Genomic DNA, 14060 nt, shown 5'->3' on the forward strand with positions numbered 1-14060 from the left:
GCCAGGCCCCCCACTAGAAGGAGAAAATACCTTGCAAGCTAAGCTACGAGCTGGGGCTTTCCCAGGGACACTGCTCTTCACGGTGCGTCGAGGCACGTTCTGTACGTCTGTCCATTTCGGAAGCGAACAGCCCTGTGCGTTAGACTGAAGTTTCTTCCCCGCAGAGCTGCTTGCGCTTTCCGTTCTCGGCGCAGCCTCCTTCCCTCCCTGTTCCTCCGCAGGCTGCACGTCCCCCCCGCTTGGAGGGCTCGCGGTGCGGGATGGACCTCTCCTAACTGGGGGATGCATTGGCTCAAAGCGCCGTTTGTTTTCAGGGTTTTCTTTGCCTTTAGAAATCGCCCTGTCCCTCCTAGAAAACAGCCTCAGCTGCTTTCGTAGCAGGGTTTGACCTCTTAAGTTCCCGTGTTTCTTTTTTCTTAGAGTGCCTAGAGATTCATTCTGTGGCTGTATTTATCCTCTTCATTGGATCTCTGTAGCAGGGACTGATTTTAAGGCCTAAAAGCACAACCCCATCTGTCTTGCGCCTCTGGGGCATAGTAAAGAGCCCCATCCTGCCACCGCCGAGCGTGTGAGCTGTCTTGCTTGCAGAAGTGTTTTCATTGTCCACCAGACCTGCCTACGGCAGAAGGATGAAGACGGCGGGTTTTAATTCATCTTTCCCGAGAGGCTGCACTGGACCTTCAGACTTCTGTTTTTCCAAGTGAAAGTCTCCCCTCTTCATGGGCCCTCGTGTTCGGAGGTTAGATTTGGGGGTTGAAAAGGGCAATGTTTCCAGCTGCTCCTTTGGGGAAGGATTCGTTCGTTTATGCTCTGAGGTGTCGACGGGTTAGGGGTGAGCCTGGGGTGATGCCACTCCGGCTTGGTGTTCCTGGGCTGGTGCCGTTCTTGGGTGGCCTTGTGTGAAGCATTGGTAGGGTGCCCTCACCTGTGGGGTGCACGAGGGCGAGGAGGTCATTGGTCACCCTAAGGACCGTTCCAGCCCTGCGCTGCGCTCACCAGCACCTCGACGGCAGCCTGGCGAATGGGCAGTGTGAGACTTGACCCGCTGGGACATCCCTGCTCTCCCCTTTCGCTGGAGGAGTCCTAATAGTAGCTGGGCAGAAGGCTTGAAGGTAAAACCCATTTTTCTTTGCCCTGTGACCAGAAGGGAATGCTTTTCCTGCTGCCTGGTGTCCCTCCGGGAAGTAAATCACAGCCACAGTAGAGGGCAGCGTGTTTGTCCCTGGAGGCCCCCATCTCCCAGTGACCTTCTCAGCTCATGAAGACAGCTTGGCTTTGCTGTAAAGCAGCTCATGTGACAGCAGTAATCCGCAGCTAGTAAACAGCTGTGCAGGAAGATTGCAGGGGAATCGCCCTATTTTCCCGCGCTGCAGGCTAGCCCGCGCCGCCGGGACGGTGCCTTCCGCCTGCCCCTTCCTCCAGGAGGTTCCTACTGACTTGGCGGCGCGAGCGCACGGGCTGCACCTCTTGGTGTAGCTCCGAGGACTCCCGCAAGCCCCTCTTTGCCCCGGTGGCCGCTCTGCAGGATGACGGCGGGGCACGTGGTCTACTCGGGCACCGCTTGACTCTTTTCCTTCTGCCCATAGCAAGTTACTCTGAAAAGACTCCCTGGCCTAAAGCAGGCCCTGGAGATGGCACAGGTGCTGAGAAGGGAGAGCCTGAGGACAGCATTAACTTGGAATTGGTTTAAAGTTAATCATGGTTTTATTTGCTATTCCCATCGCCAGCTTACAGACTGTCCTAAACTTTTGCTCCCTAGGGCTGTGCCTCCTTAATGTCCCAGCTCCCTTGAACGTCCTCATCTCTACCTTTCCCCCATGATTTTAATCTTCAAAAGCCCCAGCGTGTCCCAAGGGAAGCTCGGCAAACAGCGACGGGGCTTACAAGTTGGAGACGACGACGGTGGCTAAAGCAGGCGCTCGCAGCCCAAGACCTAGGGCCGTGCAGCTGTAGGTTCCCTGCGGCGCGGGCAGCCGCGGCCCTGAGCTGCCGGCACCCGTGCCTCAGTTTCCCCCAGGAAGAGGTGCCTTTGAGCAGGTAGGGAGTAGTGGCCTCGTGCCTGGGTAATCCCCTGCTTTCTCTGCTGGGTCTGCCAGAAACCACTAACGGTGTGTTTGTGGTATCAGTAAGTTGTCCACCAGGACGTGGCCTGAGACAATCCCTCCTTTCGTGTAAGCCACCGAGCAGCCTTCAGAAACGGCCATCTGTTCCTGCTGGCCTGTGACAGATTTGAACGAGAGCCCTCGCGGTGAAAGGCTCTCTCGCCTATTCCCCTGAGCCGGCTGAGCTCTTCCCTTCCACCCCTTCCCTTCGCAAAAGCTTTGTGCTTCCAGGCATTAGGGGACTCTAATTGGCGTGCGCACGATAGGGCCGCTGCATTTAAAAGGTGAACGTATAGCTAATGGAAGCTGCATTTGATCGCTGGCGTAAGTAGAGTACGTTCGACTCCTTTGAAGTCCCAGGGATCAGCAGGCAGCGGTGGTTGCGTTCGGTCACGCACCAGCAGCGAACGTGGCCCGCCGGTTGTATCCCGTTGCTCTAACCCACCACCGCGTTACCATGTCCTCAGCCAAATCTGCTCAGAGGTTCTTGGGTGCAGCTTTTCCAGAAAGCGTCCAAGTCACACTTCTAAATAGGAGTTAAGTGTTGAGAGGTTTGAAGTCCCACTGCAAATTAACAAGACTTGGACTTTGCCAGGTTTTAGGTTTTCCCGCTTATTTGCCACTGGCAAAGGTTTGCTTTCTCGCTTCTGGGCCGGATGGCCCCATGCTCTGAGCCCGGACAGCCATTCCCGCGGTCCGGGAGCGGGACGCCAGCCCAAGTCGCCCAAAGCAGGAAGGATTCTCCAGCCACCACCGCTCGTTTCGCCCTGCTCGTGGATCAGGTTTGCAACCGGTCCTGGCATGCCCCCGCGAGCCGGCGGTTACCCCAGCGCCCGCTTGGTTCTTCTTGGGGCGTTCGTCCGCGTGGGCCCGGGGCGAGACCCGCAGGGACGGAGCGTCTCGAGGCTCCTGGCTGGTGGGGCGCCCACGGTCATCCCTCTCTCTGCAAGCGTCGTTGCCTTCTCCTCGGGCGCTACCAGCCTACCTGCCTTTGCCAGCACCTGGCCGCCGCGGCTCGGGCTTTGCCCCGATGTGCACATGTTCCATGTCTCGGGCACCGGGCCAGAGTCCAGGCTTTTTCTTTTTTCTTTTCTTTTTTTTTTTTAATCGACAGATGTGCAGAGTTTAAAAGCGAGGAATCTGCCAGAGGCAGTAGCATACCAAGAATAAGTGCTCTCAGGAGCGAGAGGTGGGAAGCTCTCCCACCTGCCGCGCAGCCCGGGCGGCGGGAGACGGTGGTGCGTGGAAAAAAAAAATAAAGGAGGAATGCGGACTGTAAAAACTTGCTCCTTCCATGACACGCTCCGGCTCTGAACCGTGGGCTCGCCGTGATTTATTGCTTACCTTGCTGAAGGTGTGCCAGGGGAAGGGGCGCATCTGGGCCAAGCGGGTCCCTGGGCCCGTAAAGGAGATGGGCTGCGGGCACCGAAGCGCGGGGACGCCCGGTGCCATCGTGACGACGGCGTGTGCTGCTCTGCAGCAAGGATGCTTGCATAGCTGGATTTAAGGGCTATGCTTTGAAGTAGAGGAAGGAGGACCCTAAAGGTTGTGTCTAGACCTCTTTTCCCGAGGAAAAAGATGTGTGCTTACCTCCCTCATCGCAGCTAGTGCGGTGACTAGCACACGGTAAGGTCCCAGCAGAGACCCGAGGCGCGAGAGTTGCAGCTTTCTGCATTTGCAAGGTCAAGCTTTGAACTCCCTCGCACGGTGGAGGAGGTCCTCCAGAGCTTTTGGTCCTCCAAAACCTTCACTTGCCCGCAACTTCACATCGGCTGTCTTGGGTCGAGAGCGCGACGGTCTCCCCCCGCCCAGGGGCACGGGGCTGAGACAGGACGGACAGGGCAAGTTCTGGCGTTGCCGAGGGTAAAGCAGGGGCCTCGAGTCAGGAACGTGGCGCTGAAGGAGAAAAGCCGTAATTTTGGACCCGTTTGTTGGCCATGAATGCTGCACTCTGTTGCAGCAAAGAGAAGTTCCTGCCGAACGAGTCAGGGAAATGCTGGGAAAATGTTTTTTAGATGAAGCCAGAGACTATCTGGTTACGTATTACCTTACTACCAGAACAATAGCTGCTTTATATCTCCATGTGTTAAATGCTCTGTAGTATATGCTAATGTTCATGTTCACATGTGATCTATCGTGCAGTCTACGAACTTGTGAAACTCATTTAGATCCATGTCTGTTGCAGCCTTAAAAATACGCTGGGCTCTTTTCAGAGGCCGGTGAGGCCGAGCGCCTGGATTTCGTGATCTTTCTAGCCTGGTGCTCTTGGGATAAAGAGAAGTGCCACCTTGGCAGGCGTTTCTGCCTCTCATTCGTGTCTCGTCCCTCGTTACGCAGGGAATAGCAGAGAGCAGGACCGGAGGTGGCCCGAGCCTCCGTGAGACGGGTTTGCTGCTCTCGCTTCCGTGCAGCCCGTCCTTGTGAGGCCTCTCTGGTCCCGTTAAGCTGCTCATCTAAATATGTGCAAAATATCTGCAAGCATCTGATACTCGCCTATCACTTACTCTCCCTCCCGCTTACTTATGCACGTAGTGCTCTGTATAGAAGCAAAAAAAATTTAAGTTACTGTGCCTAATATTATGGTGTTGCTTCATATGTGGACACTGAATTAAATGAAGGCCGTTAAGTGTTTTGTATTTCAGTTCACCTATAAAGACCAGTAAGCCAAAAGATGTTATTTCCCATGAATACATGAATTACCCTGCTTACTGCCCTCCGCAGCTGTAGTATCTGGCTTTTGCTCAGCCTTTTACACTTGCATTTTATCGTCAGGCTTCCTAGCAGCAGACTGCTCAGGTTGCAAGTGGAGCCTGGCAGAGAGTTCCCCAGGTGAGTTCATGGTGGTGGTGGTGGTTTCCAAAATCGGGGTTCAGCTGCTGTTGCTGCTGCCACTTGTTCCTTCTGGCTGCTCGCTGTGCACGGTATTTCTTGGGGATAAAAGGGGTAGATGTATCCGTCTTTTTTCCCCTCTTTTCACACGTTTAAGGTGAGGATATCAGAAGCTGGGTATCCATTTGCATCAGGGCATCTTGTAATGGCTATCTCATCCCCGGCTCTGCGCCTGAGCGCTGTTCTGGCCGTGGGGTGGAGATACGCATGCCCGCGGGGTGCGCGACCGTGTCACAGCCCCGAGCTCGCCTGTAGTTGTCACCTAAGTAAAGAATCGGTGAGGAGGACGGAGCTGGGCTCCAAACGTGTCTTTAGTAACACCCAGGCAGCGGCACGGTGGCAATGGATGGGGTCGTGGGAGTGCTGTGATCTTTTGGATTTGTAAAATGCAGCTTTTTAAAGGTCGCAGACGCAACGCAGAGTTAAAACAGCAATGCAAAGGAAAAAGCCTCTCGAATAAACTCGCGACGGTTTTAAGAAACTACTGGCTGAATGTTGTAAAAAAAATCTAAGAGGTAGGCTGTCCCCTGTAGGTAGACAGAAAAACGTGTGTGTGTGTCCACGGACACTTCTGGCAGCTGAAGCTCGCCAGCCTTTCAGACTGTGGAGACACCTTTCTTTTGGCACGCAGCTGGATATGCCATATATTCCCCTTGCACACTGTTTACGATTTGCGAGGGTGCCCGGAGTATCATTCCTGTAGAAACTCCGGCAAGTAATTATCTGCTTCATTAGAATATACATTATTTCAGTGCTGAAAAAGAAAAAACTATTTTAAATTCAAATGACTTTATTTATTCTAAAATGGGCTTTAGTCCTTCAAGCTCAAGAAATATAAGATTTTATCACTTTTGGACGGGACTGCCTTAGTTCTTACAGTTGCCTTTAATAAACTCTGTAGAAAATGTAGGATCCTAAAGACTGTTTCAAAGGTAGGATAAAATCAGTCAAGATGATACACAATTCTTCCTCCAGAAGGGACCCTGGAGATTTCAATAGGTAATGAGTACACTTTTCTATAGGAAGTATAATAGGATTCTGTAGTAATTAATCTGAAAACTTCTAAAATGGAAGAGAAGGTAGAAATTTGTACTATAATTATTGGACTTCTCAAGAAACAGCAGGGAAGTTAGCAAAGTCCTTATGGCAAACTATAAGAGGGATCACCTGTTAGGTGATTGTCCAGACGCTTTAAGGTGCTATATTGGCCTTCTGTCCAGTCATCAGTTTAATATCTGATGTATCAGAAGAGGAGCGGACTCTAATTTCTTGGGTGTTTCCTATCATCTCTACTTTCTGAGAAGCTTTGCACTAATTACACCTGTCTGCTCCATCTGAAATAGCTTCCTGCTTCTTACCAGAAAACGGATTGTAGAAGAAGAGAATTCCAAGTTGAGCAGACATTAGGCATTGCGTACTTTCTCTATTTTTAACTATATTTCCTATATACTTGATTGACCATGATAGACTGCTAATCTTATCAGGTGTGCCCTTCACTCTGCAGCAAAGCCAGCTGAGCAAGGAAGCTTAGAAGGGTTATTCGCTAAGCTTTCGCCTGTGGAGTCCGGGTAAAAAAGCTTTCAGTTCACAGGTAGACACATGCCTGTTTAGTCTCCTGCTCACATGTTCCTCACCTCACCTTCTACACGTAAAATTGACTTGGTTTTAGAGCGACTTGCACCAGAAACCCAGAACTTGTGTGTTAGGCTGTGTAAGAACCGAGCTTCGTATGCAATACATAATACAGACACAGCTTGATTCTGGCTGAGCCAATGTCCAGGTCCTGCTGTTATCGAGTTTTAAATTCACCCTGAGCACCCTACGGAGAGGAGAGGGAGGGACAGGTAACCTTATGTAAGGCTTAAGGGCTGAAGGCATGAGGCTAATCCACCGTGAGGATACCAGACTGCTGCTTTACCTTCTTTCCCAAACGCCCTCTTCTCTTTCTTTTTTTTCTTCAAAGAAGAAAACAGTTTTCAGCCCCATGAATATAAGAACAAAATGACAGACCCAGGATTTCAGATTAAAGTAATCATTTCCAACGTTAAGAATAACTGTAAATTTTTCCTTATGTTACTATCCTTGCTATAGATGATTGCAAATAGAAGACTTCTGGTCTGTCCGGAAGGGGCTGGAAAGAGAGACATGCATGGCAGTTGGGAAGTCTCATCAGTGAAGGAGCTGTTTGTCTCCACTTCTTGAAGACTATGGGTCTTTGCTGTGCCAGGGAAGAGTTTGAGTATTGGGTTGGCTCGCTGAGGCCTCTTTCTCTTTCCATGAAAGTTCTGAGGCTCCAGAGGAGATAATTCTATGAGCACCGCTCCGTCCCTTTCTGTATGTCACTTAATAGGTTGGGTTGTCCTCTCCAGGGACAGAGATTCCTGTAAATCAGCAGCCTCCCATCCCCAGTGTTTTGTATCAAAGCATTGCAACTTAAAAAAAAAACAAAAACAAAAACAAACAAACCTCCAAACATCCCAAAAGAACAACAATAAAATAAAAAAATTCTCTCCGGGGATCTTGTTAGTCACTTGACAAAGGAGTGTGGTGTACTTTAGGCTCTCTCTCCAGGATGAAAAATGTGTCTGTGTATTCTCTTGGATTGTATATTGAACGAAGTGGGAGGCACAAGCATGCCTGCCCTGCCGTGGGCTGCTGAAAGGAGCCGCAAGCAACTGCATGGTCCCTTTGTGAGGGTGGATTGCCTTCCTCTCCCATAGAGGCAAAGGTGAAAGGCCAAGGAATAAGGGAGATGAAGCCAAAGGCCCTCCAGATCTTGGCTGAGCTGTGACTCCTCCCTGCTTGTAGAGAAAAGGAAAACAGAAAGGTATAGTAAGATGTCAGTGCAGTGAGCTGTCCTCTTGCAGATAGAGATGGAAGGTCAGTCTCTGACCAAGACTTGAGGATAAACAGAATACAAGTGCCCAAAGTTAGGTTTGAAGTCAACATCTTGGCTTCCAAATGAGTATTCTGAAAATGCTGAACATCGAATGGCCTTTGCTGAAGCTAAAAGGAGAAAAAAAAAATGAGCTGTGTAAGCATGGTTTTGCAAACCTGGCCCATGCAGTTCTGATGGCATTGGGCTGGAGGTGCCAGATCAGCCAGGCTTTATGGGCCACTAAGACACAGCTTGTCCTCTGAATGAACAGAGGAAAGCTTGTTTAAGTAGATGAGATGGCCAAGGCTAAGGAAAGACCGAGTCACTGATGATGTTAAGCAGATAGGTGACACACAGGGACAGTTTGAGAGGCTGAGGTGTGATCTTGAAGATGGAGGTGGTGCAGGGAAGAAGACTGGCTTCTGGGCTGCTGTGTCCTTCCTACATCCCATGCAATGGGATGGGATGGAAGTGTTGCATCTCATTTTGTCTCTTGTGCTTATCTTCCATTCCAAGGAAAAGTCAAGGCTATGCTGGAGCCTGCTAGATTGCAACGCTCAGTTTAGTGCTCCATCTGTGAGCTGCCCTGACTCAGCTTTGCTACCGAAACTTCAGGTACTTTGTGTTAAATGTCTCTTTGTTGTGATTTTGACCAGAATAGCTCTTGAAAAGACAGATGATGATCTTTGAGGTATGCTTGAGGTCACCAAGCAGAGTAAGGACTACAGTTTTTTTCAAATTATCATTTGTTGGAACAATTTTTGTGTGTTGAAAAGAAGAGCACAGAGAGGAGAGGAGGCTGGGACCGATGTGTGCCTAGAAAGCTGCCAGAGCTGGAATAACTGCACGGGGTTTTTGTGATCTGTCAGCAAGCCATTTTAGATGGTGAAAATCCTTCCAATCATCACCTTGTCTTAAAAGATGTCTAATTTGAGTTAGTCATTGATGCTTTAGCAATAGTTAGTGGAAAGAGAGAGGTACTTTCAGGGGATGGCTCATCTTATCCTGAGGTAGGTGCCTTTGTTAAGAGATGTCTTCTGCTTCCTCTGTCCCCATTGATCTTGGAGGATACCTAAATGCTTGAATTCCACAGTTGAAATTGGATGACGCCCCATCCATGGTGTCATGTCAACAGCTCATATCTCATGGTACAGGTTCAGTTTGTGGAGGCTTCTTCTCTGCAGTCAGAGGATTCTGCAGGGTAACCTGTGACTTTGAGAGCCCTTGTTTTAGGTGGTTTATAAACAAGGTTTATACCTTGTTGCAGAGGTCTGATTTGTTTTTCTGAAGATACATGCTCATGCCCCTTGCCTGTACTTCCACCCTCTTGATGGCTTCTTGTGTTAGTCCCCCAAAAGGGAGGTGGCCAAGATGGTTATTTCTGGAAATCTTGCCCAGATCATTTCCCATGCAGAGCAATGTGGATTTTATAAAAATTCGGTGTGGCAGCTTTTAATATGCCTGCTGTACAGTCCTCTCATGTTAGCAATGATACACCAATAACACTGCAGCACTGCAATTATCTATCCTGGTAAGAGTAGGAACGATCATGGCTCCAGGATTCAGTTTGAGGACACAGTTGTTGCTCTGCACTTAGTTAAGTTCAGGTGGTTTTGCTACCTTTATTGTAGGCAATGGTATCTACCATGTTGTCAGAATCCACATGTGACCTTGTTTCTGTTTGCATGACTACCCTTTTTTAAAAACTGGTAGCTGTGAAGAGTAATAGGTCAGGCCTGCTTCTTTGCCATGTTGCTAAAAGAAATTAAATGGGGCTGGGAGAATGGGGCTGACCAGGAACCAAGTTTACTGTCAAGAAATACTTCTAGTGCCAACTGATTTGTCTAGTATGTCCTAGCACCGTCTCAAATTTGCTTGGTTGGGGACTCCACTGTATGTGGATCATAACCATCATTCATCATGATTGCTTCATCCCTGGAATGACGTATCCCCTAAATAAGCTTGATGGACTGGGTTTGCTGGTCCTAGAGTGTCAGCTTCTGTCTCTTGGCGTTTGGATTTGGGGCCACAAAGGTTGCTGATGAATGTGCCCTCGGTCCCTGTCTGCAGGTGTTGACAAACAACACTGCGATGGACATTATCAACAGGCAGCGTAGTGTAAATCCCACCTCATCTATGGTCAGGAAATAGCTGGTTCATGGAATCGAAGCATCAAAGATCAGATTTTCTTGGCTAGTTAATTATCTGTGTACTTTGAGCAACTTATCAGGTAGCCTGAGCTGCTTTGTGCTACTAGACACTGAACAGGAGGTAAGGATGTGCTTTTGGGAATAGACTCAGCCTGAGGTACCAGGAGAAAAAAGACGGACCTGTTATCTCTGAAAAGGATGGTTTTCCAGATCTGGCAGGACTGGGAGTGTCCAACATCTGGACATGGAGTACATCTCTTTCTCCTGCTGCACTTGTTTTGATCTCAAAGGAGGAGAAGAGGTGTAAAGGTAAGGCAGAAAGTGACACTAATGATCCCAGTTTGAGCACTGATTGTCCTGGATGTCTAGAGTGCTACTGAACTTGGACACCAATTTCCAGAGCACTGAAGCATCTCAACCTCTCCATGTCCCACCTTGTGGCCTTCTCCCCGCAAAGTCCTTTATAATGGTTTAATTATGCCGTCACCTCCAATACAGCATAAAAATTCTGATGCTGATGATGATCTACCCTCCGTGTTGGGGGTAAGATGTCTGTGTCAGCCATTACATGATTTTTGGCCTCTTTGGAGCCTGTGGCTCCCCACAGTTGTAGGCTTAGCCTAACCCTTACCCTTTTTCTTCTGTAAGCTGTAACCTCTTCTCTGCTGAACCAGCAGGAGTTGCATTATCTCCTATTGACCGCTGGAGTCTCCCAGCTGAAATGCAGCTGCTAAGAGCATCTGACCCGGCATTAGAGTGCAGCTAGCCTTCTCGGAGCCTGCCAGCTCTAATCCTGCACAGCCTTTGATTTGTGGTCCCCGTTTCAACCTGTAAGGCCTGCCACAGCTCTCCTCCTCCCCTGGCTGCTCTTGTGTCCTCTCACCCGTTCCCCTTGGTGGCTGGCAGGCCGTGCTGGCCATCTTTTAGCCGTGCGATAGCCTCCTTCCTAGCAGTGGCGAAGCTGGCTGATCCTTCACAAAATCTTTCCCTGGCGTGCTGCAGGTAAGTGAAAGGCTGGGTTGACGGACAGACCTTGGTGCCTGGTTCCAGCCCAGCTCGCCACGGAGATGTCCTCCTTGTCACCAGCTTGCTGGAGCTGGTTCTCGCGTTCCCAACCAAAGCAGAGAGGCGCCGGCAGGGAGGGGAGGTTGTTGGTGGTGGCCGGGAGGGAGGGAGGCGGCTCCAGACCCCCCTGCTGGGGCTTTGTGCCTCGGGCACCGCTCCCTCCAGAGGGGTTTTTGGTGGCCGGGTGTGTCTTCGGAGCGCTGTAGGCAGGAAATCCCTTCACAAAAGGGAAGTAAACACGCGTCCCAGCTGCATCTTCCCGCTGCCTGCCGCCGCCGCCGAGCCGGCTCCCGTTGCGTGCATCGCTCGCTGCATTATTAATCGCGGCTGCTGTCGTCGCTCGCCAGGTAGGAGCAGGTCTGAGCCGCGCGCGGCCGACGCGGCGCCGCGCCACGGGGCCCGGCGCGATCCCGCTTCGCCCCTTCGGCAGGGTTTTCCTGCCCGTGCGTGCCCTGCCGCTCACGGAGCACCCCGGCAGCGCTCAACTTGATTTGCAGATCTTTTATTTTTTTCGGAGACTTGAAAAGTTTTTTTTTGTCTGATGGATTTCCTGTTTTTAATACAATTGAAAGGGCCTGAAATCCACGCTTTAGATTAACATATGCCAGCTAGATTAGGGCTAATCAGGGAGCAGGTCTGAACAGATGCAACGCAGGGCCAATCCTACACCTGATTACAATATCTCAGTGGTTTAATCGTATCTCTCCCAAGGGCGATTGTCTCTGCTTTAATGCAGAGCAGACTTTCCAGCCCTCACCCGTCTCCTCCTTTGGTTCGTTACCGCTCCCGCCAGGAAGGCTGCTACGTCAGGTGCTGAGGAGATTTAGCTTAATCCTATGCAGAAAGGGATCTGCGTGTCGCTGTCTCTCACGGAGAAGTTCCCTGCTCTTAGGTGTGCCGTGGCCGAGATGTGGTCAGCCTTGGCCAAACCTTGGGTGCTACGAACTCGCCCTTTCCCAAGAAAGCCCCGTTCGGGCTTTCCATCTCACCGTCTTTTGATAACGCCTTCCTCTGGCAGGCAGTAGCTCCATCCTATCATCTAATGCTTGCCTTTGACCAGCCCAGAGGGATCAGGCTTTTAACCTTGAGTTCTCCATGATCCACGAGGATGAGTCAGTCGCTTGTGGTGACTCTGGTCTTTGGGTTGGCCCAGGGAGTAAACTGTCATTTCAGAGAGCTCCAGCTGTCTCCGTTTGGCCAGATGAGCAACCCAAATAACTTGTAGAGCTAGTTGGGTTGTTGGCCTGAAGTGGGGGCTTGGGTGGACCCTAGACCAGATCTCCAGGTCTGTGCCAGAACCAGCTTAAGCTGGGATGTGCTACGTTTTGTCGGAGAGCCTGACTGGAGATTTTCTTTGGGAGGGCAAAACATGAGCTCTCGTTTCAATGCTTTGTAGCCTGAAACTCCTCTCTGTTAGAAAGCACCCGGGGAGCTTTGTGCCTTCTCCTGACTCCACATCATTCATGGCTGTAGGTGTTGAACCGTTGCATCTCAAGATCTTGAGAGATATCAAAGAGCTGCAAAGCCCACTGCCCTCTCTGCTGCGGTCACCCGCCTGGTCAGCACGATTAAGTCATAAGCTTTCCTGTCTGTACAGTGAGTTATCTGAGGACGCTGAGCCACGCTCTGCCACCTCATGTTGTTAAACCATGCCCTTGGTGGGACGGAGGTCTGGTCTCTGCCACAGAAACCTGAATCAAACGAGACTATGCTCCTCTTTTTGGGAACACCTGAATCAGGAACCCTCTGTCCTGAACTGTCTGAGCTAGGAGGGGACCACCATGGTGTGCTGGCAGGTGATGTTGGGTGAGATGTGATTTTGGTGGCTGGATTTGTGGACCCCGAAAGGTTTTTTTCCAGCAGAGGTGCAGAAGGTTCCCTTCCAAAGACCCCTCTTGCCCTGCCTGGCCTGCAGACGTATCCAGCAGTACTAGTGCTCCTTCCTGCAATTTTTCTACTTCTCTTAATGATTTGCATCACCAGGTTCTCCTCAGGGGCCTCGTTCTGTTTCGTCGTTACCCTGGCGGTGGTTACCTGGCTAACCCAAACTCATCGTGTTTGTCCCAGCAGTGCTTTCCTTCGTGGCCCTGCCGCCAGAAACGTGCCCCAAGCTTTGCAAGCGCGCCATGAGCTCCTGACTCGGGCGTTCCTGGTCGCTTTTCCTAGCTTTTTTCCTAGCTTAGGAAAACGGCGATATTTCCTACTGTGCCGGACCCAACTCATGGGCGGGGAAGGGCTGAGAAACTTGGTTTGCTTTCTTACCTCTGTCACCCGCCTGGGTTTTTTGATACCAAATATCAGCAGGTGGCATGTCACGTTCACAGCACGTTTTTTCCAGTGACGCAGGTCCATCCAAGCTAAGCTTCACCCTAAACCTAGGCCGGCCGTACTTCTTTCTGGCCTTCTCTGGACAGACAGGTGTGTGAATATATAAATATATATATAGGGGTGTGTGTGTGCGTGTGATATTGCCTCCTGGAGCCGGCGTGGCTTGGCAAGGCGCAGCGGCCTCGCGCCGCCCTTCCCGTGCCTCGCCGTCGCCTCTGCCCGTCTCGGGGCGAAGGCAGGAGGACTCGGCGAGGACCGAGGATGAGCCCCAGCTTCCCGAGAAGAAGAAGCCCCAAGAGCTTCCCGAGTGCCACCTTCTCTCCTAGCTTACGGCCTCCTCCAGCGTGGGTGGCCCAGCGGCGCCGTTCGTTCGACTGCGGTTGACCGGTGACCTTGGGGGAACCGCGCGGCCCGGCCGCCGGCTCCCTCCCAACCCCGCTCCCCCCTTTTTTTTTGTCTCCGCAGGCCTCGTCCAGATCCCCGTCAGCATGTACCAGACGGTGGTGACCAGCCTGGCGCAGGGGAACGGCCCGGTGCAGGTGGCGATGGCGCCTGTCACCACGAGAATAGCAGACAGTGCCGTCACCATGGACGGGCAGGCGGTGGAAGTGGTGACCTTGGAACAGTGACGATGGCCGGGGCGCGATC

General features: G+C 51.3%; 1 protein-coding gene across 1 annotated transcript in view; it reads left to right on the forward strand.

The window, feature by feature from the left end:
• Positions 1-14054, forward strand: part of NRF1 (nuclear respiratory factor 1) — a 47528-nt gene extending 33474 nt beyond the window's left edge. Inside the window, exon 10 of the mRNA XM_026091165.1 lies at positions 13878-14054. Within this exon, the coding sequence (XP_025946950.1) occupies positions 13878-14041 (164 nt within the window). The 3' untranslated portion in view covers positions 14042-14054. The remainder of the gene's footprint in view (positions 1-13877) is intronic.
• Positions 14055-14060: the final 6 nt, after the last annotated feature.

This window comes from Apteryx rowi, unplaced genomic scaffold, assembly GCF_003343035.1.
Source record: "Apteryx rowi isolate R43461 unplaced genomic scaffold, aptRow1 scaffold_9, whole genome shotgun sequence".
In the NCBI taxonomy this organism is placed as follows: domain Eukaryota; kingdom Metazoa; phylum Chordata; class Aves; order Apterygiformes; family Apterygidae; genus Apteryx; species Apteryx rowi.